The 24018-nt window shown below is 37.6% G+C and overlaps 3 protein-coding genes across 3 annotated transcripts; 2 read left to right on the forward strand and 1 right to left on the reverse strand.

Moving 5' to 3' along the window:
* Positions 1-411: 411 nt before the first annotated feature.
* LOC133527243 (uncharacterized) lies at positions 412-4993 on the reverse strand. Its single transcript, XM_061864155.1, has 3 exons — positions 4682-4993; positions 3112-3241; positions 412-571 (listed from the first exon to the last, which is right to left on the reverse strand). Exons 1-3 carry the CDS (start codon positions 4762-4764, stop codon positions 470-472), a joined length of 315 nt encoding a protein of 104 aa, XP_061720139.1. The 5' UTR covers positions 4765-4993; the 3' UTR covers positions 412-469.
* A 470-nt stretch (positions 4994-5463) lies between these two features.
* Positions 5464-20345, forward strand: LOC133527039 (GTPase HRas). Its single transcript, XM_061863924.1, has 2 exons — positions 5464-6125; positions 15402-20345. Exons 1-2 carry the CDS (start codon positions 5730-5732, stop codon positions 15573-15575), a joined length of 570 nt encoding a protein of 189 aa, XP_061719908.1. The 5' UTR covers positions 5464-5729; the 3' UTR covers positions 15576-20345.
* Positions 20346-21051: 706 nt separating this feature from the next.
* On the forward strand, positions 21052-23835 carry LOC133527036 (conserved oligomeric Golgi complex subunit 5). Its single transcript, XM_061863921.1, has one exon. It carries the CDS (start codon positions 21203-21205, stop codon positions 23444-23446), a length of 2244 nt encoding a protein of 747 aa, XP_061719905.1. The 5' UTR covers positions 21052-21202; the 3' UTR covers positions 23447-23835.
* The last annotated feature ends 183 nt before the right edge of the window (positions 23836-24018 follow it).

Consider the following 24018-nt stretch of genomic DNA (forward strand, 5'->3'; position numbering starts at 1 on the left):
AATAAGAGACGATTAAAATCGTTACCAAATGATCTTGGTCGACTTTACAAAATTAAATCACCATATTTAAATATAATATCGACAGTCGAGAGATCGAAATTAGGAAATTACCTAAGAACTTGGCAATTTAATCAGATTGTGCGAAAAATGGTTCCTTGGTCTCAACAATTTTAACTTCAATTAATTATTTACATCGCGATTATCTCTCTGCTTTATCTTAAGGTTGACTGGTAGAGAATGCTTTTGGCATTAAGTCCGCATTTTGTAGGTTAAGTTTTTCTTTTGTGCAATAAAAATTAAATAAGTAAATTAATTGAAGTACTAGGGCACAAAGTACCCAATTTATTATTATTAATAATTAATATGCGAAGTAGACCTACAGTAAAAAGCCACAATATATTAAAAATCGTGTGCGATATTGCAGAAGTTTATTTATAGTTAAATAGGGCTTGACGGTTCGGATTGCTGGTTAGGAATCGGCCGGCGCGTACGCCAGCCCGAGGTTCCGGAGCTCGCAGTCCTCGCGGATGAAGTCCTGCAGCAGCAACTGCTTGAGAGCCATGCGGCGAACCTGACGGAGTCAACATTCATTTGTTACCAACTAAAGAAAAAGGGACGGGTAGAGAGTGTTTTAATCCAGCTATAGTATTTTTCAAACACGGTGGGTACGTTGACGGATTCTCCATACAATGTATAACCTAAAAAAGTTATAACTCGCAAAATCACAGATGGTAGGACCGTATACATTTTTCTATGGTATAGATGTACTATACCGCGTGCGCCCGAAGAAATATAATCGTTTTCCGTTTCACGGAATATCAGCACATCATGGTTAACATGTAAATAATTTTTAAGAAAAAAAAACCGACTTCAATGAGGGAGACCGGTGAAAGAACGATTATTGTTGATTGTAGATTTCATACAATGTAATTAAAAAGACAGCGTCCTACACCTAATTATGTAGAAAAGTAACATGTAATGTGTGTATGTTATGTAACATGTTTTTTTTTTGCCACTGCATCCACCTTGACACATTTCATATTTGCCCAATGGTTGACTGATAAGATACCCGCAATAGGGTATTCGACTGTATTTAAGATAAATTATTTCACACCATGCATGAAATAAAGCACCAGATAATTATTACAAATCGCTAAACGTGTACTATGCGTCGTTGAAGAGTACCATTCTGATCATCATCAGCAGTTCCACTTCATCAAATGTCACTTTTTAAAATGTAAATTATTGATTTGTTAAAGAAAATACAAAAATCACTATATGTATGCCTTTCATATTTGAAGAGTTCCCTCGATTCCTCATGGACCCCATCGTCAGAACTCGAACTTGACAAAAGTTTGTCTTGAAAATATAATTTACTTAACAAACACAGCGAAGAGGAGAAATCTCCAAACGTGTACTATGAGTCGTTGAAGAGTTCCATTCTGATCATCATCAGCAGTTCCACTTCATCAAATGTCACTTTTTTAAATGTAATTGCTTGATTTGTCTAAGAAAATACAACAATCACTATATGTATGCCTTTCATATTTGAAGAGTTCCCTCGATTCCTCATGGACCCCATCGTCAGATCTCGAACTTGACAGAACTCGAATTGTTATCCTCCTCTTTTGAGAAAGTTGCATTTTATCCACATGTGGGGCAAAGTAATCAGATGCAAATTTTGAGTTGTTTCCTTATGTTAGCTGATTATTTTTTATTACGTTTATTTGGATTTGAAATCAAGTTTGAATTTTTTGGTATTTCATAGTTAGTAGTTTCCTCGTGTTGGTGTGGTAAAAAAAATTGTGTTTCACTCGGAGGCAAAGTTTGTTTAACCCTCGTGCATTGAAACCCTCGCAATGCTCAAGATTCGACTTCTCGAACCACTCGCTACGCTCGTGGTTCAATTTTGGAATCTTTCGCTTACTCGGGTATCAATATTAGCACGAGCGGTTAAACAACAACTTTGCCCCCTTGTAAAACAAATAACTTTTGTCTCTAATTGCCAAAAATGTTCAATATTTGATATTTTTGCATATGAACCATTTTTTACATTTCAAATATTGTAAGCGATGTGCTGATATTTGGTGAAACGGAAAAATATCCATTCTCGGGCCCGAAATCGGGTCTGATATCAGGCTTAATAATGTGGAGAGCCCTTTAGGGCTCTGTTTTAAGTTCTAAGTACCAACACAGCTAAAGCACGACCTGCTGACGAACCATAATTTACCCATTTATGAGTCGAAAATGTTCGTTCACAGTTTATGGACATCATTGGGGCATAAGTATTTAATCGTTGAAATTGGTATAATATAAAGGGCCCTCCACACTCGTACGCGAATCGAGGCGTGAAGCCTCGAACGCGAGTGTGGAGTGCCCTCGCGACGATTTCGCAATTATTCACGCCTTCGCGCCTTATTTCCCGTTTTTTGCCGGTATTTGGCCCGCGTCAAAGGAGACGCGAAGCGCGAACCTGCAAGACTCCACACTCGCGATCGCTTCGCGCCGCGATTCGCTCACGAGTCGGTTAATCTGTTAAACTGTCATAACCTTCTTTGGCGGCTACTACTTGGTTATATTGGGTGCGAACTTGATCAACAAAAAATCAATTTGACACTTCCCAGTTTGAATCACTGCCTTGCCGCAAACTAAATCCGATCAGCTGACGCTTCGGCGCCATCTTGCCGCGAACCAAACTGCGAAATCGCCGTGATGTTGTGCGAGTGTGGAGTCTACGTCAACGTCGCGGTATGTTCCCTCCGCGAAGTCGCGCCGCGATTCACGCGCATAGTCTGAAGAGGACTTAAAACTTAACTTATATTTATAACAGGGATCTAAAAAGGCCTTGACTTACGACAAGAGCTTGAAACTTGGCCTGATGTAGCTCGTCGCGTATGAACATCATTTTGGGGCGTAAATCTCTGTGCGTCAGCAGTCATGCTGTGTTGGTACTTAGGACAGAGGTTTAAAACTTTGCCTGTATTTACGTCGAGAGCTTGAAACTTGGCCTGTATTTACGTCGAGAGCTTGAAACTTGGCCTGTACTTACGTCGACAGCTTGAAACTTGGCCTGTACTTACGTCGAAGGCTTAAAATTTAGCCTGTACTTACGGCGAGGGCTTGAAACTTGGCCTGGCGCAGCTCATCCCGTATGAACATCATTTCGGGGCGGAAGTCTCTGTGTGCCAGAGGGTCCATGTCGATCTTGAGCCTCGGGTCGATGTTACTAAGTTGGTAATCACTGAAAAATAAAATAGAGTTAGACCAAGATAAGTTGGCAGCGATTTAGCCAACAGTTTAAGTGTTATTTCAAACGTCAAAATTCTATGACATTATGACGTTTACTTAACACTTGCACAGGCTGTGATTTCAAAATCGTTGCCAACTTATCTTGGTCTGGCTCTAGTCGTTTATTTTACAAGGGGACAAAGTTGTTGTTTATTCGCTCCTCATTGAGCAAAACATTCCATAATTGAACCATGAGCGTAGAGAATTCTAAAATTGGAATCTTGAGCGTTGCGAGAGATAAAAGGCACAAGGGTTAATACAAACTTTGCAACCGAGTGAACCAAAGATTTTCACTAGAACAACGCAAGGAAAATACTACCTAGCTATATAATGCATTACAAATCAAATCCTAATGCATGTTATCACGCAGTTATCATTCAAAACCATCACTTAAAACTGAATCCCACCTGTCATCGACCGTCAGCATGAGGAAACAACCCAACATTTTTATGAGATAACTTTGCCACTCTTATAAAAATGCCAGCTTCTCATCAGTTTTTGAAGAATAAAGAATGCCTTTATGAGCGTATGATGAGCATTCTGCTAGAGGTACAAGACACGTATGTGTTATTTTTTCTAAATTTCTGTTGAATATGGTAAACAGAGACAAACTCTTTGGCTTATTAGATACATTCATCCGGGCACCGGACAGGTTCTGGTAAGAGCAATTGAGAAATATCATTCCTTTGTCGGTCCCTTTTTGCAGAAAGTGTCTGAGTGACTATCTGATCTATTAGAAGTATTAGAACAAATTAAATTATTTTGAGAAAATATTTTAATTTGGCACTGGAGGCCTTTGTCACTTATTCTGAGTATATGACATTTATTTCAGTTTATCTATGTTCTATCTAACCGTTTAAAACAGAATGTCTCATTCAGTACAGAGGGTACGTCTACATCCAACATCGAAAAATAAAAAATGTGAACTGCCTCTCTGTTGCTCAAATATACACGAGCGACAGAGAGGTCGATTTTGCTATGTTGACGGACTTATCACACTCAACACACATAAAACGAACTAACGAAGACCGCTGGTTTAAGGATCATATTAAAGCGCCTCGCACACCTTACTTAATTCAGTACTTATTGAAACTGACGAGAGGGACGCAGTTATACGTTAATATAGTTTGGCTAATGAAAGTTGAACTAGCAGAAACGCGGCAATTTCAAAACATCTCTTGCTATAGATTTTTCTAATTCATCTAATTTTTTATAATTTCTATATTCTAGAAATCAAAGAAGATAGAAATCTTCGGATTTCTTTTCCCTATAGTCAGATACTGAATTAAGTAAGGTGTATGAAGCGTTTAAGAATTATCGATATGGCCACTCATTTATGTTCAGTTCAGTTTATTGAACTAGCAACAGATTTTTTTCATTTTGCTTTACTAACAATCGAGCCCCGACGTCGGCCTCCAGAGCTCCCGTCTCCTCCAAGACATCAGGGGTTTCGTCCTGTTCTTCTGCTGCTGACATGATAGTAGATTTCTAGGTTTAAGTATGTAAGCTATAAACTCTTCAAGTAAAATAATAATTAATAAACCAATGTTTTAATTTGAGACTTGGCTGTTTGAATGAAACTTGAACGTTCCCGAAAACCAGAAATAAGTATGTCAATAAAATTTATTTTTTATTTTATGTGTATGGTACCGTACCAGTACAGTTTATACAAAGAGTTGTAATGATAATTCGAAGTATATTATTAAACCGTAGATTTAGTTGGTAAGTGTGAACACACATCTCACACAAAATCTGAAAATATTCCGGAAGTTCCGGAGCACAATGTATATATATACACAGCGCCATCTATGATTTTTTTGACAAGTTATTTATGATTCATCTATGATTCATGTTATCGACGTTCAGAATCTTCAAAGCGCTCGATAGAAAATAAATAGAATTAATAATGTGGAATTCTCACTGAAATTCCGTTACTTGGTCTTGGTCATAATAATAATAAAATAATATATAAACATATGCATGTGAATTAATAAGAAAGCATGATTTACATTAATTTTACATAACAAAGGTTACGTAATATAGTTTCGGAACGCTCTGATCTTGCATTGAGCGTTTTTCAGTCTAATCACGACCTTGTACCAAATTTGTCCAATAATGATGTAGAGAACGCCTGAAACAAAGCTCCGATTGGCCGATATTGGGATCAACACGAATATGTTTGAGAGACGGAAAAGTTCCCAGGGGTGAGTGAACCGCCTCATTGTCTTGTCATTTTATTGCATTCGTCTCTAATAATAATACATTAATTAGTCGTCTTCTCGCTAGTGGTACTGGGCGTACATTAAGTGATCATAGGTCGAGCAGCCATGCCGATGTGAGTAATACCAGAGGTGTGGCAGCCGACCGACGTTTCGCGTCGTATTCTCCTTCAAGTGACAGTAGGGAAAAAGTGAAAAATACACTTCCTACACCGTTTCAAGATGACCGAGTACAAACTGGTGGTTGTCGGCGCTGGTGGCGTCGGCAAATCCGCATTGACTATACAACTTATACAGAATCATTTCGTGGACGAGTACGATCCTACGATAGAGGATTCGTATAGAAAACAGGTGGTGATAGACGGTGAAACGTGTTTGTTGGATATCTTGGATACGGCAGGGCAGGAGGAGTACTCCGCGATGCGGGATCAGTACATGCGTACAGGGGAGGGGTTCCTGCTAGTGTTTGCAGTGAATAGTGCGAAAAGTTTCGAGGATATCGGCTCTTATCGTGAGCAGATAAAGAGAGTCAAGGACGCTGAGGAGGTGCCCATGGTTCTGGTGGGGAACAAGTGTGACCTGCAAGCTTGGGCGGTGGACATGACGCAAGCTAGAGAGGTGAGTGTTTGTTTTTGCAAACAAAAAATCTTTGTTATTTTCTGTACAATGTAAACAAAGACTTGTTGAGGAACTAAATTTGTAACAGTTGATAGTTGTCAAATAAATTGAGGTTGATGATCATACCTCAGTTTAATGGGGTATAAGTGTACCAGTACTAGTGATAATAAATTAATTATTGACTCTAATTAATATTTATATGGAGCATTTTCTAAATCATAACAATTGTGACTGCTCCTCAAACTTCATCTTCTTTTCATCCTGTTCCGCTGAGGTATAGGACTCGAACTATTTTCTTCCACTGCATCTGGTCCTGGGCAGCTTGGGTGACCTCCTCTCACCCCATCCCCAGTACACCAAACTCTTGCTCCACGTAACGGCACCAAACTAAATGCTATTAATGAAAGCATCAGCTCATTCCTTATCTATTCACAAAGCTTTTTAATTTATTCTTATTAAACTCTCTTAACAAAAGTTTTATTACATTAACTATTAATTCAATTCATAATATTGTAATCATAATCATAATATTTTAGAATTACATAACAGTAGTATGATATTGTTGGGCACAGTGCAATACAATGTAACTAACAAATGCATTTTTACAGGCTTTTATTTAACTTGCCCTGTTAGTATGTATGGGACAAATCTTTCAAGTTAAATTTGACCCACTTCCCGGTTTCCGATGAAGCTGAAAATTTGCATACATATGTAAGTCAGGTGACAATGCAATATTATGGTACCATCAAGCTGATCTGATGATGGAGACAGGAGGTAACCATAGGAACTCTGTGAGAAAACAATGCAACCTATTTGTGTTTGGGGTTTTTAGAATTGTCTCGATGAGTATTAGTTGCCTGTTGAAAGAAAAGTACAGTTGGCAATAAAAGCTTGTACCAAAAATGATATTTTTGCCAAAAATTTATAGAATTTAGAACTCTTGGTGAAGTATAGAGAGAAATGAATAATAAACCAACTATAACCAACAAATATTGTTATATGGAGTTTATACTATACATAGAATACATCCATGACCTAGGAACAAATATCTCTGCTCATCACACAAATATATGCCCTTACCGGGATTCTAACCCAGGACCATCGGCTTCATGGGCAGGATTACTACCCACTAGGCCAGACCAGTCGTCAAATCATGTTGACACAGTAGCCATGATGAGTATTCATGCTTAAGAACATAAACAAGTTGTGGAGGTTAGAAAATGTTTAACACTTTTGAACTTTTTCATCTGTTTGTATTATTTTGTTTTGGTTAGGAAAGATGCAGGGTAAAGTCAGTAGCAGCCTTAATGGTGGCCCCTGTAAAAATGTCCCCTGCTAGGAGGCCTTCCAAAAAAACCTGATCGGGTTGTTGAGAGGCCCTCGCAAGCAAGGCCCCGGGCGACTGCCGTTCACACCACCCCCCCTTAAGGCCACCACTGGGTAAAGTAATGGTGATAGTCAAAAATCGTGGATTCAACACTGTCCTATACAGTGGAAATAATTGTTCTTGGACATAATGCAAATAGATGACTAAAAGTTCGGTCAAGATCCTTATCATATAAGAGGTTAAGATGTGTAGAATAGAATATTCTTTATCTGCCAGATCCACACAGTAGGCAATTTCCTCACGCACAAACCAGCCAGTGTAGATGTGCCTCGGCCAAGGCGGCGCGCTGGGGCGAGGAAAACGCACGCGCCACCTCGGCCGAGGCACATCTACAGTGGCCGGTTTGCGCGTGAGGAAATTGCCTCGCGCATATGCTCGCTCTGTGTGGACCCCGCTAATGAGTCATTCCCATCTGCCATCCTACAGTATGGTCAGATTGGTCAGTATGTCAATAATTGACGATTAATGAGGATGATATCACAAGCAACATCATCATCAGCAAGAATGTATTGAAAAATAAAATGCAAATTGTTTGTTTTATATGATGATATTGATAATTTATTTATTTAATATTTTGATTCAGGCCCATATTACAATTACCTTTTAGACTAACATACATGTACATTTTATAAAATTAAAAATACTTAAACACTATTTAGGCGACAAAACGCGTGGCTCCTTTGAACAACTTTAACTTAAGCTGATAGGCTATTAATTATTCACAGCAAGTTAAATAAGAAAAACAATAGGCAACTATTTTTCCTAGCCAGTAGTGTAATATTTATTATCAGTAAACTATGCTTCAATAATAAAATTAGCTTAGTTATACTGAGTAAATAAAATATAAGTAATACAAGTCACACAACACAACAGATATATATATATATATATATATATATATATATATATATATATATATATACTGTTGTGTGTAAAATAATATTTATACTTGAGTATCTAGAGTATATTGTTTTTCCCTAAATAACTACAAAACTATTTATCTTCAAACTTTAAAAAAAGCAGACTCGCAATAAGCCCTTTCATTTCATATGTCACATGAAATGGTTTGCAAATTTTCTTTTTTACTTTTCTATATCACTTACTCAACAAGAGTGGCTCCATTGGTTAGAATTCATAGAAAATAATAGAAACTAGAAACCTTATTTTTATTGCCCTAAATTTTTTTTTTTTATCTAAATTATCTAATGAAATAAGTAGCAGTTGACAAAATATATTTACTTACCAAATTTCGTCATTATGCATCTTATAAATAGTTTCAAAATAAAATATCTATGACACACAAACAGACCAACATGCATTTTGAACCTGATTTTTGCCATTTTTCGCAAAAAAAATAAAGTTCATACCAAATTCGTTCCAAAACTACCATAACATGACTTAGAAAAGTTGAAAAACCGTAACTTAGATATTTCAAAAATGGTTAAACCAATTTTGATAAAACATGTCTAAGAACCATTGCTAGAAAACCTGCTTTAAAATATAAAAAAGCGCATACAAATCAGTTTATCCGTTTAAGAGTTACGGTACCACAGACAGACACACACATGGCGTTCAACTTATAATGCCCCTCATTTTGCATTGGGTCTTAAAGATCGCCGATCGGCCAAAAAGGCCTCGTTCAAAACCTGACTCCTTTGTGTCACTTTTTCCAAAGAAATATTTTCACATTGCGAAATAATATTTCCCTCAAATAACATTAGTAATGCAGTTTATAATTAATAAACTGGTGACACATAGCGTGGGCGAAAACAATGAAGTGGTACTATAGCAATAGCAAGGGACTTTGACCAACTTTGGTGATAAATGGACCAGTTTCTTCAATATTGTGTCAAGGTTATTCATTTCAACTATTTCATATTTATATGAATAATATTTACATGGAGTAAAATTGTAACACTATGGCACCCTAGAGGACATAAAAGAAACAGAGGTAGGCAATTTAAAAGATGGTCCGATGAAATAGAAGACATGGCTGGAAGGACGAAAACATGGACCAGATTAGTGCAAAATAATGAAGAGTGGAAAAGATTGGAGGAGGCCTTTGCCCAAAGGCTCACAGAATCGGTTATCGACTTATCGTAGATTAAGGAAAACTATAGATATACCTAGTATAAAAATGTATTTCTGATATAAGGCTATAAAATATAGTACATTGTGCAACGAGGGGGGTAAGTGAAATTTTGCATACGAGGGTGGTAATTGATGGTAAAGACCCGAGTTTGCATTATTCTTACCCCCCCGAGTTACACACAATGTTTTTCATCACACTTGCGAAGACAAAACTAAATTTTAAGCAAAATCATTCATAAACACCGTGACATATCAAGAGAGTTTGGTTTTGACCGTCGTCGAGGTTGGTCGGGTCCCGGGACGCCTCTGGGAGCCCTTTTGATGACCATTCTGTCGCCAGATGTGCGAACCGGACCGTATGGTTTTGACTGCGCGCATTTCTCGTTAGATTTTCGACTTTATTAAAATATCCCGAGAAACGCGGGTTTAATGTGTGTCGGTTTTATAATGTGTAAAATCACCGCGCATACGCCGAAGTTAAACCTCAGCGAAGCCAAGAGTACGAGCTGTACGAGTTACCCGGTGAGAGCTTTCCATTTAACCTCTAAGTAAAATTATGTTAATGTGCGTAATTATGTCATGTTCAAGCAGGTAACAGTTGTTGTTTTCTTACGAACATCCTTGACTCTTGCCTCAAAATAGGTACAGTTAAAGACAGGTTAGTAAACGAACTCTAATGTTGTCTTTTAAGCATTCCAATTTCGTTCTAAATAAACGATTTATAGGGCTCGTACGAGGGACGCTGCATTATAAGTATTCGGCAAAAGCAAGCCAAGCCAAGACAAGCAAGCAATACGCAAGAGAAGTTCGCTTAAACAAAGAAATCAAAATACTAAAGCCTACAAACGGTCATCCTATTATTAACTAACTGCAAACTGACATCAATACAGAGCTCTTTTTTATATGGTCCGACTTCAATGGTCCTATCCCAACACGTGCATTTGTGCAGTTGTAAAAAAAGGGTACGGCTACTTTCACCACACGGTGCCGGAGCGTCAGAAATATACCTAATAGAGATGCTGGTCTAGAGACTTCAAAATAAATACCAGACTGAATTGCAAACTAAAAGATACCAAGTAGGATCAGTAAAAAGGAATCTTTGCATTACGAAATAGATTAGATACCTACCGGAATGGAAGAGGGTGTCAGGGGTCTCTGGTAGACCAAACTACCTAATAACATTCAAGTTTAACAGTCAATGGAAGTGGAATTCTACTAATAGTTTTGTGTTTTTATTACTGAATGTGTGTGTGTTTTCTTTAAGTTATGTGATAGTGCAGTTCTGTTATGCTCAAAGTAATTATGTCGGTGTGCAAATTATATCTGTTTTTGTGTTTTCCTTGTGCTAGAAGTGTCTGTGTTGTGCAGTGATATAATCCAGATTTGTATGTCCGCTGAGCAACCAACCCCGTCGTGATTGTCTAGACTACTATCGAAATTTAAACGCGCAAGTAACGCATCTGGAGGGCCGTATGCTTGTTTGCCACCATTGTGGTATTAAAAAAACGAAAAAGGTAATACATAAGAAATCTATAGCGCAACTCAAGCAACTTTATTTACTTGTTTTAACACTGCCATGTCTAAAAGTGACCTGATGGCACCTCGCTAGAAGTGTTTAGTTTTGGTGCGCTTAAATTACTATATACCTATATATAAGTTTGATATTTATGAATAAGGAAGAAATGTAAATATTTCTTCCGTGCTAATGACAGCGTTGTTTATTTTTTACTATTATTTTATATAAACTACCATTTTTATTGGATCGAGTGCTATTCTATTATATACGAGCCTGCCAGCCTTGCTTAATAAGTGCTATTACTTTTGGTTTATCATCAGTAACAGTGCATAGTGGAGCTTGTCCTCGACTGTATAGTAAGAAAGCTAACGGTCCTCTTGGATACTCCTGCACCTATACAACCATTAAATACAATTAAATATCTTGGCACTTATATCACCTCAGGTCATGACAGGGACGCCCAATATACCTATACGCGGGAGGACTCACTGAACCACGATATTCGGCACTATTACCCTGACCCTATTGGGAACACATATCCGAAATCAGAAGCAGCCTAAAGAAACAAGTGGAAAGAATATATAAACAACCGGAAATGGAAGGAATCAGAGCCAGAGGAAGCCGAAAGCGATGGCGGCACTAGCGGTAGGACATGTAATAAGGAGCCAGCCCTAGGTGACCTACCACGCTTTGATTAGCATTACGAATGAAAAAGAAATGACATTACGAATTAAGGATAAGATTATCCAGGCTCTTAAAGTTGTAAGAAACAAGAGGGGGGGGGGGGGAACTTCATAAAAATAAAAATACAGCAGTCACATACCCTCACATTCCTTATACCGAGTATCTATTACACACCAAGTATAGTATCTATCTACCCCATGCTGACTTAACGATGCCTTGTATTCGGGTCGGCTAAAACTTTCCTGTCTCTCCTACTGTCCTGACTGCAAACCCTACACTCCAGTCCTATCTACTGGGTGCTCCGGTGTCTCGGGCAGGCTGCGGGTGCCTACGGCGGAGTGGCAGGGGTTGTTGCGTAATGAGCCGGTGTGCGAGCGTACTTTGTTTGATTTCGCGTTTGAGGCTTAGCCGGTGGCATGTGACGCTGACATAATCCACCGACTCGCTGCCTCTTAGGTTGAATCAGCAGAGTCATGCGAGCTTACAGTGCTATTTTGTATCAACATCGCCTCCCCCTTGTAGTCTCCCCTTCCTAGTCCTTGCTGCAGGATCTGCTGGCTGGAGTTACCCCAAGTATCAGTATCAGTATCATAAACACCGTGACATATCAAACATTCGTCCGCCATTTTGTAATTTCTTGGCAGGTGAGGCATCAAAGGCACAGGCCTGAAAATTATGTAAAAATATTTTAAACGGCTGTTAAATTAATCAAATTAAATAATTTTAAACATAAACAAAAATATTAAATTATAAACGTCAGTATTTTAATTTACTTTTACTCATTTATGCTACTTGGATTGTATGAATAAGTGACAATTAAAGAAAAAAGGTATAACTCCCTAGGGAGTTATAGCTTCTTTTTTTTTTCACAATCCTTAACTCCCGCGGGAACAAAATAAACATTTGTTCTTCAGCATAGGTGCATGAAATAAGATCCTTTTCGAGCAAGTGTGATGAAAAGTAATAAATATTACGGGACAAATTTAAACAAATCGACCTAGCCCCACAGGTGGCCAACAGTAAGCTCAATAAGACTGGTGTTATGGGTAAAGAAAAGACGCTTTCCACAAGGATTTCCGTACATTGACCCGCCTGTTGCTTTCTCTATTGGAAGATTTTCTACAAGCTCTTTCGTCGCTTTAACAAATACACGTACTTATTAAATAACAGAAAGTCTGTAGAGCAGAAGGAGCGAAGCTCTTCCCTTCTGAGCGACGTACCTATGACGTTATCTAATATATAATTAAAGGTAATGTAGATTGTCCAAATTTGCTTAATAAGATCTCTTTTAATATTCCGTCAAGGAGGCTAAGGCATTTTCGTCCCATTAGTAATTACCAAGCTACTACTAGGTATAGGAAAAACAGTTTCATATGCAGGGCAGGCTTGAGTTTAAATAAAGTTTCTATAAATTGTGATATCGACATATATAATGATAGCATAGCAGTAATAAAAAATAAATTAATTAGACACTTCATGGGTGACAATAATTCTGGCGCAGGACAAGGCTCGGTGCATTGTTGAATATGTACTCACAGGATTTAACTACTTTTTCTTTTTTTAATTTATTTTTTGTAAAAATGAATCATATATATATATATAGATCTGTTCTTATGCTGTAGGAACTTGTATGTGTAAATTAAGATGGGCAAAAACTTTTTATAATTTATTGTATTTTTATAAGTGAGAACCTGTAATTGGCTCTGTAATTCTATTGGAAGTTCTAGATATATATAGCGCTGTTGGTTTTCCGTATACTAAAATAAAATAAAAATATAAATGAGTGTGTCCCGAGTTCCTGACTGACTGACTGATTCATCAACGCAGAGCCGAAACTACAAAAGCTAGGAAGTTGACATTTGCACACTAGGAAGTGTACAAGGGATAAGAAGCGATTTTCAAAATTCAACCCCGGAAGGGGTTACAAAGGAGTTGAACGTTTGTATGGCGTTCAAGTTTTATTTTAAGCTAGAAAATTGAAACTTCGTGAAAAGGTATTATATTAAAATAAAATAATAGTAATTTCAGGGTATTTGGAAATTCAACCCCTAAGGGGGTTAAAAAGGGGATGAACGTTTGTATGCCGATAAAGTTTATATTAAGTTAGAACTTAAAACTTCGAAATAAGACATTTTCATAATATACGAGAAAAGTAATTTCAGCATTTTTCAAAATTAGTCCTAATAGGATTAGTCCTAATCCTATTAGGATTGAAAAGGGGTTGAAAGTTTGTACCGGTTTGTACTTTTAAATTAGTAGGAAGAGAATATAATAAAAAAGACGAAAAATAATTTTGGAGATAAAGTTTTTAAAAACTTTTTGAAAACAGCTAGTTACTCTATATGGGAGTTATCGCCCCTGCAATGAATTTTGTATTCCGGTCTACGCCGCATTGACCATAAAAAGCACTGCGATTAGCTCTCCTTTGTCACTTGTTGTCTGTCTACTTGTTTTTCGCTGGTCGCCGCTGGTTGCAAATATACTATTATGTATGGTATATGGTATGTACCAAAGAGAATTTGCAATAGACGTGGATTGTCAAAGAAAATTTTATAGCCACAGTAAAGTACGAAAAGTACTGCTATATTTCGACACATGATTAAAACTTTTAAAACGCCAATTTGACTTTAATCCTTATTCTTTCACTCGGATATGTGTTAAATTTGACAAATATAAATAAGTATTGATTAGGAACTATAATTTCATTATGATTATTTATGGGAGTGCACTGCACAAGCGCTCCTTAAGTCGGGCCGCTACCGGCTCAGAGCTCTACGGATCAGAGGGCCTACCGCGAACCACGTTCGACGTGTTGCCTCTCTGTCGCACTTGTACATTTGTACGTAAGTGTGACAGGGAGGCAACACGTCGAACGTGGTTCGCGGTAGGCCCTCGGATCATTCAACGCCGCGTGCCTGAAATATCGGCCCGGAATCGACTGGCAGTATAGTCCATGGCGTCCGAGGGTGTCGACTGGACCTCAGCGGCGGCAGCAGGGGTGCGACTCTGGCTCAGAGCAGTCAGTAATCGAGCGCGCTCATGGTTATAGTAACCGCAAATCGTGGGCTATGTTACAATGGCTAGCTTTAGAGATATTAACGTCCAGGTAACGTCTGGATTTTTAGAGTTATGTCCGGAGTTTTGTCAGGATAGTCCATTTTTTCATATGCCAACCCTTAACTGTAGGTCGATTTTGTCTTTACTAGTGGCAAACACCCCCCCCCCCCCCCCCCCCTCTCTCTCTCTCTCTAAGGCACATATGAAGGATATGGTGGAAATATTTGCTATCAACGGGTAAATCTCGGTAGCTCAGTTGGTAGAGTGACTGGTATCCCGGAGTCGCGAGTTCGTGCCTCTCCCGAGACACTGAGTTTTTCCACTTTTCTCCAATATGCTTGGAAATGTTCACCTTATTGTAGCAAAAATAGTACGGCAATTTCTTCATTATGGTCAAACACTCCGCTTCGCGTCGTCCGACAAAATCGAAACTCATCCACGAATTGCCCTTTTCCCGGACTCTGCAATTAATGCACTATATTTACGCTTAGAGCGTTATCCTTATCTTTGATTGTACTGAATTACCCTTTAAACATTCCAGGTGGCGCGAAGTTACGGCGTCCCCTTCGTCGAGACATCAGCCAAGACCCGCATGGGCGTCGACGACGCTTTCTACACGCTTGTCCGAGAAATCCGCAAAGACAAGGAGGCGCGAGGCAAGAAGAGCCGGGGCAAGATCGGCGGCCGGCGTACCATCAAGTGCGCACTGATATAACTTGGTACTCTTTTAACTGTCCATCGGTGGGCTAGTCCACTTTATTCGTAAAAATTATGTCTGTCTCTTCAGGCTTAAACGAAGGTATGGAGATCGTTTGAGGACGTAGGATATTTTAATAATAAACATTAATAAAACGTCCGTGAGACACAGATATATAAAGGGTATTGTAACGGGCCACTCGCATGTTTTAAGTCGAAGATTGCTCGATATGCGTCAGACTGCGGGCTGCAGCTCTCCGCGACTGACGCCGGCGGCAGAGAAAGCGAGAAACTACCCTCATTTTCGGCACTATTGTCATCCGCTAAAGATTCTACTTTAAATACGTAAGCGACCCGTTGTAGGCTTCTTTATCACGGAAATCGTAGTTCGTTCGCCTTGCCCATGGACTGTACGTTAAGTACTTTGATAGTTAATTGTCCCATACGCCCTATAGCGCTATGGGACGCCGGCTTTGGAATGGCAGTTCTTTAAGCCTTGGTGTGTTTAAACCTTTATCTTACAGTTCAATAATGACAGTCAAATTTATTAACTTTACCCTTTGTTAGGCACATTTAGATATGGCAAAAATTACTACTGTATAACAAAAATTGTACCAATTTTTTCCTTGCGCAGATTTCTTTGCATAGTGTATTTTTTTTATATTGTCCGTTAAAGGGTTAAAGCGTTTTAATAGACAAGGCTTACATAACTAGCTTTTCATGTGTAAATTGGTGTTCAATAAAAGACTGAAATGTACACAGTTAACTAGACTTATATTGACAGAGATATGGTCAATATAAGTCTAGTCATAGAGAAATAAGAAGTAATATATTGCTCACTCCATACATCAGTTTTGGTACCAAAATGATTATTATATTCGCAGTCGACATCTAGCATCAAGTAGCGGAACTCTCAGTACTGCTACTCGACAATAGATGTCGCGGCAAACAAAAAGTCTAATGCTCAACGATTTTCAGCTACTATTATAACCAAAGTGTAGGAGTTGAAAATAGAGTTCCGGTTACTCTGTAGGGCTAAGATGGTCGGCTCTTTATCATTTGTCACCATGCCTGTCACGTTCTAACAAGTATGTAAGCGTGAAAGTGATGGGCATAGTGACAAGCGATAAAAATGGAACCATGCTGCCACTGCTTATTAGCGGAAAATCGAAAAGCATTTTGGTACCAAAACTGATGTGTGGAGTGAGCACTCTATTACTTCTTATTTTTCTATGATCTAGTGAGACTAACCGTGAATCATTCAAAACTGTCACAATACTCACAGTTAACTAATTTCACACTAAAATGCTCATAACTTTTTTTTCTGGAGAAAAAAACGAGAAATAACAATGTGTAATGATTGTGGATACAAGCGTTCCTGATATTTGACCACTTATATTGAACGCCATTTTACTACAAACTACTGATGCTGTCGGAGAGTTTCCAAAATTACGAAATTTCCGCTTAGAAAAATTTCGTAACATATTTTTGTATAGGAATGGAAATTGTCCTATACAAAAATATTCCTGTAAAACTTCCCTGAAATTTCTGTAAACCGTTCGAAACTTTTTGGAAACTTCCCGCAGCTTGTACAAGTACGAACTCACCAAGCAACAGCGCCGAAGGCTTTTGCCATAATTTTTTCAACCGAGCCAAAGGCGAGGTGTGTTAGGGCGTTTTGAGTAACTTTATGAGACCATTTTTGCAAAAACTGCTAGTATCTATTTTCCATAGTGTCTCAATACGGCCCTCTAGCGTTAAACTTGCAACACTTAAGACTATTTTACTCTTAATTTGAATTATATCTTAGGTAGATAGTCTATCTAATAAAAGGCTAAGCCGGTATTAATCATTTTTTGCAAGTTGAATTGCTTGTTTGAATGCGACACATTATAATAAAGATAATGTAGAATTTTATAAAAGTTTAACCCTTTGAACGCTACGTCTCGTGTGCGGCGCGCAGTGGCGAGGCAAGACCAAAATTTGATGTGGGCAAGGTACATTTAGCGAGGCCCTCTGGTGGCGCAAGAAATAACGAACATCTTTACGTTCTGTCCGAGATACATGCGGTGGACCACGCGTAACGCCCGCGCCATCATGCACCATGTCACAATGCACTAAGATTGAAATTAGGCTGTACCCACACGCGTTTGTTGACGTCTTTGGCGGTCAAAGGGTTAAAATTTAAATTGTGTATATATTTTTGCACATTAGGCGATTTGCGCTTTCATACTTGCTTACCCACACAGTGTGTGGTCAGTGTATCGTTGTTACGAATATTATACATTTTTTCTAATCTATACAGTTTATAAAGGTGTATTTCATTAGTAAAGTTCCACTAACTTTAATGTTTAATTTGACTAATAGGATGGAAAAAATATGTTACGACAACTTATCTTGAAAAATAATAATGATATATCATCATTATTTTTGTTATAAGCTATAAAATACAATTAATTTTATTACATTAACACATTAATATTTATTCTGTCAAATTAAAATACACGTTATTACATTGCAAAACAGTTTAAATTTGTGATCCTTAACATGCCTCCTTTACAAGGATTTTCAAAATATAAAAATTATCCCTTTATTTTTAAAGGGTATTTGGTAATTTATTAGGATTACCTAGCTCTACGTATCTCTACTGAATTTACATATACAATTATGTAGATAAATATAATTATACCTTAAACGTTTGCATATATTGTTGTAAATGAATTGTGAGGAGCTCCCGTGGAATGGTGGATTATTTGTGTTGGAGGAAAAAAACTTATTCAAAACCAACGCTTTGTTTTCACTTTAGTCCTTTGTACAAAGGATTGCTCGCTCAGAACTGTTCAGAACACTGGAAACATGGCTCAAATGTGTCTTTTTGTACAAAATAAGACGTTTAATATTGGCCAGCAGAGATAACAAAAGGAAATGATCATACATTTTGGTCTACAGAGAGAATGAATGTATATAAAGGGCCGAATTCAAAATGGCCGCTTTTACAAAATGGCGGCAAACTTTGGCCGCCTATATCAATGTTGAATGTTTTCTATGGTAGCTACTTTCTATCTGTAGAAACGATGTTTTGTCCTTGAATTCCATTCGTCAAGTTAATTTTCGATAGACAAGTTTTCTGTAAGAAACGCTTTCTATTTTGTGCAGTTAATCATACCTTTAGAATAGTTGGTATTAATAATGTCCGATAAGTCTTCTAGAATGGAATACCTTTTATAATGTAAATGTTTATGAAACAATAGAATTTTGATATCTAAATAAAACCAAAAAGAATTTGAAGTAGAGGTGGATTGTCAAAGAAAACTATGTAGCCACAGTAAAATTACTGCCATGTTGCGACACACAATTAAAACTTTTAGAACGCCATTTGCCATTGGCGTTCTAAAAGTTTTAATCATGTGTCGAAAGATGGCAGTAAATTTACTGAGGCTACAATAGTTATTTACGATACAAGTACGAAAAATGGGAAATTAGTAACGAGTGGCGATAAATTAACACGACCGAAGGGAGTGTTTTTAAATCGATACGAGTTGCGAATTACCTATTCGCACATGTATCGTACAACGTTTTACAGTACATATACAGTTCAATTTTCGACATAGTTACATGATGTGCTAATTTACGCACTAGTGCGGAAAAGTAGCACCATATGTACTGTAAAATTTTCTTTTACTATCCACCTCAATTTCAAATTCTCTTTGATAAAACTAACTGGGTCCTATGCAAAAATACTGAGTTGTGAGGATTTTACCTATAGATTATTATTGTAATAGAATAGCTAAGTCAAACTAATATTCTATGCTTGCAGGAGATAGTTTAGCCAGCCAACTGTAAGAGTAAGAGAGATGAACATAATGATTTCCAGAAAAAAATCTCTTTGTTGGTTGGCCAAACTGTATTTTACCATTATTTTCATACACGCATACAATGAATTTTAAACGAACTTTCGCATACAAAAATAGTGTTCTATAGTTTTAGGTTAAACGACAGTAGTTTCCAAAAACTATTTTTATAGAGTTTTTGGAAATCACTGTTTTTTTTTCCAACGCCGATTCCGATGGAAATAAGTAACGTTCGATTGTGACTAGATAGCTACTTAAATCATTTTGACGACATGAAGTTTTTATTTCTTATCGGCGTTACCATTAGTTTTTAGCGTAAAATATGGATTTATTTACGAATATTATGCTGCCATGAATAATTATCCCTTTTTTTTATCAATTTTCGCATTTAGTGTCACAGACAATTGAACTAATAGACGTGCAAAGTGAACCATAATAATTCACTAGATGCCTATCGTTTGATTAAATGGTCACTACATTGTTGTTCACCTTCAGTCTATTAGTTCAAATATCTCGTGTTGTCGTCGTTGAGTTGGCAACCCTAGATACAATTGATAGAAATCACACAAACACATATATTTTAATGCCCTCGGATGCCTGTTATATTTAATAAGTTCACCTATTCAGAGGGAGTATGATAATTATCTATCGATAAGAACTGGCAATTAAAAAAATGTATGACAAAAAATGCAGTTCTACACAAGTCGCTAGGGTTGCAAATCCAATGTTTAGATAAATCTAAATGTATTTCAACTGGCCTCTTAGCTGCTATGTACAGTGATAAGTCTTGTAAATAAATTAATCAAAGCATTATGACATTGTATCAAATGAATTTCGATGCTAGTGCACAATTATGTTGGAAATAGTATTTATAATTAACTCTGTAACAATATGGCACAACACTGTGTGCTAATTTGAAATAAATAAAATCAAATCAACTATGTGCTTTAGATTTCATCCTTTGTCATAGACGTCATAGTCGTGTAAATGTGGATTAGTTAGTGATTAAGTGAAACTAGACATTCAACCGAAACCGAAGGGAAGGTTCAGTCTTGCTCTAGTTTCGGCAAAAAACAAAGCTTTGACTGAACTGAAGAATGATTTTTACTGAACTGAAACTTCGGCCAGAAACTATAATTTCGGCGCGGCCGAAAGGTTCGGTAGTTATTTGGCCGAAAAAATCTTCGGTCAGTCTGTCTATTACCTCTTAACGTTTAAACTGCTGAATCGATTTAGATGAAATTTGGTATGGTCTCAGATCATAGGGCATGGAAATAGTTTGATGAGGCACGGGCGACATTTTTAGGGTTCCGTAGCCAAATGGCAAAAAACGGAACCCTTATAGATTCGTCATGTCCGTCTGTCTGTCCGATTCTGTCACAGCCACTTTTTATTTACAAATTTTATTCAAAATTAAAAATTGATGTCCTTAGTATGAACATGAAACCCCAATGCAATTACAAAACGCATCATAAAAATGAAGTGCGTTCACATACCTCTAATATGACATTTTATTTGAAGTAGACTATTTTTTATTTTCAGGTTCACACTTTGATAACATACAAAATTGGTAGAAAATTATTGATTGTTGATGATGATTTGATAATAATATTACTATGCGAAGTTGATGAGCACAGAAGAAATATTTACCTCGAACACGTTCAGATACTTTCGGTTATTATTCTGCCTTGCATGAGGTGATGTTGTCATGTTGTTAGAAAACTGTCAAAACAAAATTTCATGGATTAGAGTTATGTGTGTTAATTGTACAATTTCTACATTAATCTAATAAACAATGGATGCTAAAGACGTTTGTGTGGAAATAGAAAACGATGAGTTCTACAGTAAGTTCCTCGTCGACACTGTAAAGCCGCTGGTTGGCGAAAACATATCGGTCTCCGATCAAGTCGCAAGACTAACACAGGGCATAGAAAAACTCGGAAAGAGCCTAGAAAAGCAAGTCCTAGCTAAACACAATGATCTTCTAACACAGGCGAGTCATATCTCTGATTTAGAGACGACTTTGGCATCGGTGCAATCGCAAGTCCAAGGATTGTTACGCAGCGCCGAAAAACTGAAAGATAGGGTCCACACGCCGCACCGAGCGCTTGAAGAGCAAACGCTCATGCTTGAGCGAGTCCAAACAACATGTAATTTACTCAGACACACAGCAAAAATCCTGTTTTTATGGAACAAACTGGCCAGTATTAAGGATAACCCACCTAAAGAGGCTATAATCTTATTTGAGCTGAACGAGCTAATCGGCGACTATGATTTTGACGGCATTGTAATCCTTGAGGAAGTACTAAAAGAAGTGGAGCACAGAAAAAAGGAGTTGCTAAACAATTCTACTGCTCTTTTACAGTCAAGTTTATTAAATGGAGAGAAGGACAAATTGTTGCAATGCTTTAAAGTATTTCATAATTTACAATGTACAAATGAACAGATCAGAAATACTGTTGATAGTATTCTCAGCGACCTTAAGAAGGAGATTAGAGCCGGTCTAAATGTACAAATGGTTTCTATTGAAGTTAAAAAGTCAAGTTCAGGCAGGGTTGCCCCGGGGAAAGCAAATATAATGAATGCACAAGACTTTAAAATTAAACTTTGGGATAATATTGAAAAGCTCTTCAAAGTTGACATCTATAACAGCTGCACAAAAGTAATTATGCTTCAGAATGTTGTGAATGAACTACATGCGATTGGTAACTTCCGGAACATTGCCAAGGCCTTTTGGTCTGATTTGTGTATGGTGTTCAGCAGCGAACTGGAAAAGAGTCCGCTCAATGTCAACCAGTCTATAGAGATTGACTTCCCAAGACTATTGAAGTGCTTTAATGATTTGCTATCTAAACTTAAATGCAAAGACTTGGAGATCAACAGGTCCTCATTGGTAAAATGGGAGAACTCATTCTTGTCAAAGTCTCTTGGGAAGCTTTTGGAGCCGGTAAGAAGCATGTGGCACCTGAACCCTGTGCCAAACATGGATCAGCTTGACGGTGCAGTTAGAACAATTGCCGAAGCACTAAGTATTTCTCTTGGAGATAAACAGCTAAGCATAAGCTTAGCTAACAGTGTAGCAAAATGCATCAAGCAAATGATCGTAGAGGCAGAACAACGAATAAATCTTGACAGTGATGTAGCACAGATTGTTGAACCACCAACTAGCGCTCAGCAGAAAAATGCAGAACTCTGCAATGCTTTATATTACTTCTCATCACAAATAAAACGGGTATTAGTCAACATGAACTCAATGCTGCCTCAAGAGAGTGCCCAGATCGTTCAAAACAGTCTTAAAGATATCACAAGCATGCCAGTTTTACAATTATTTACAGAATCAATTAAGAACTCTCTTTTCATAATCTTAATGACAATGCACGATGAACCAGACCTGACGCGTTCCGATGACCCTACTGGCAAATCTCTTTCATGCTCACCATACATGAAGGAGCTGCATCAATTTGTATCTAGATGCAAAGAGATTTATCTGTCAATGTTCCATGAGAAAGCAGCTCTGAACGCCTGTTGTGTTACCATTGCAAGGATGACAGTGGAAAGATTCATCCAGCATGTCTGCAATGTAAAGTCTTTAAGCAAATTCGGAAGATTGAAGCTGCAAATAGACTGCAAGCATTTAGAGACCGCATTATCACCTTTAGTGGATATGTCAGAGTTAGATAACTACAGACAGCTGAAAGCGCTAAGCCTGCTGCTTGAGAAAACTCCTCAAGATATAGCGAAGAGTCAAACAGAAGGGGCATCACTACCATATTCCTTAGTTATGATGTATCTCTTTTCTTTTGCTGGTCCACAGTTACTAGCTCCGCATGCCTGTGCAGGCTGGAACATTCAGAAACTCATGCAATGGCTGGATTCGCACCGCAAAGAGAAGGAGAGGTTAGACTTTGTTGCTGGTGCACTGCAGCGGTACCAGAACCATGTGCGGCAGAACCAGATCGCGACTTACGATGAGGTATACCCTATCCTACTTCAGTTGCTGGAAGATGGAAGGGAAGCTGCTAAAAAACAAGAGAAATGAGCTGCAAGCTGAGATTAGTTTAAAGAGTACTAATTTTAAAGAAAATAATGTGAGAGTTCATGAAATGGCATCACAAACCTGAATAATAAGTGTGAGAATGCCAACTACTATTACTATTTTGACACCATCTTTAGTTCACCTATTTATTATTAAATTTCTGAAATAAAAATACATACTATATTAATATTTTGTCAGTATGACACTTATGACAAACATGTACAGTTAGCATCAAATAGATAGTGCCGTCAGTGGCCATTAACACGTGTCATCCTTATTTCTATAGTCACAAAGATATACGTAGTATAACGATATATATGGTCACTTTGGCCGTCACTATTTGATGCTGACTATACATATATGCAATTGTATTAAATAATATTCAAATTAAAGGGCCTTTCTATTCCATTCATAAATGAAGAGCCAATAAAAAAAAAATAGCCAATTTTCTTACTTTCGTCTTGCGGTTTGTATTCAGTGTTTCAAGAATAAAATCATGATTGGAATAAGAATTTGTAAGAATAAAATCACGTTGATTTTATTCCCGTCAAAATTATTTCAAATAATTCCGTCTG

Source organism: Cydia pomonella, chromosome 17, assembly GCF_033807575.1.
Source record: "Cydia pomonella isolate Wapato2018A chromosome 17, ilCydPomo1, whole genome shotgun sequence".
Classification (NCBI taxonomy): Eukaryota; Metazoa; Arthropoda; class Insecta; order Lepidoptera; family Tortricidae; genus Cydia; species Cydia pomonella.

Coding starts and splice junctions, on each gene's coding strand:
- LOC133527243 (XM_061864155.1), bottom strand. CDS start 4,764: ATGTCAGCAGCAGAAGAACAGGACGAAACCCCTGATGTCTTGGAGGAG. Junction 3,242..4,681: donor GCCGACGTCGGGGCTCGATT/GTTAGTAAAGCA, acceptor TTTATTTTTCAG/TGATTACCAACTTAGTAACA. Junction 572..3,111: donor CCAAGTTTCAAGCCCTCGCC/GTAAGTACAGGC, acceptor TGACTCCGTCAG/GTTCGCCGCATGGCTCTCAA.
- LOC133527036 (XM_061863921.1), top strand. CDS start 21,203: ATGGATGCTAAAGACGTTTGTGTGGAAATAGAAAACGATGAGTTCTAC.
- LOC133527039 (XM_061863924.1), top strand. CDS start 5,730: ATGACCGAGTACAAACTGGTGGTTGTCGGCGCTGGTGGCGTCGGCAAA. Junction 6,126..15,401: donor ACATGACGCAAGCTAGAGAG/GTGAGTGTTTGT, acceptor TAAACATTCCAG/GTGGCGCGAAGTTACGGCGT.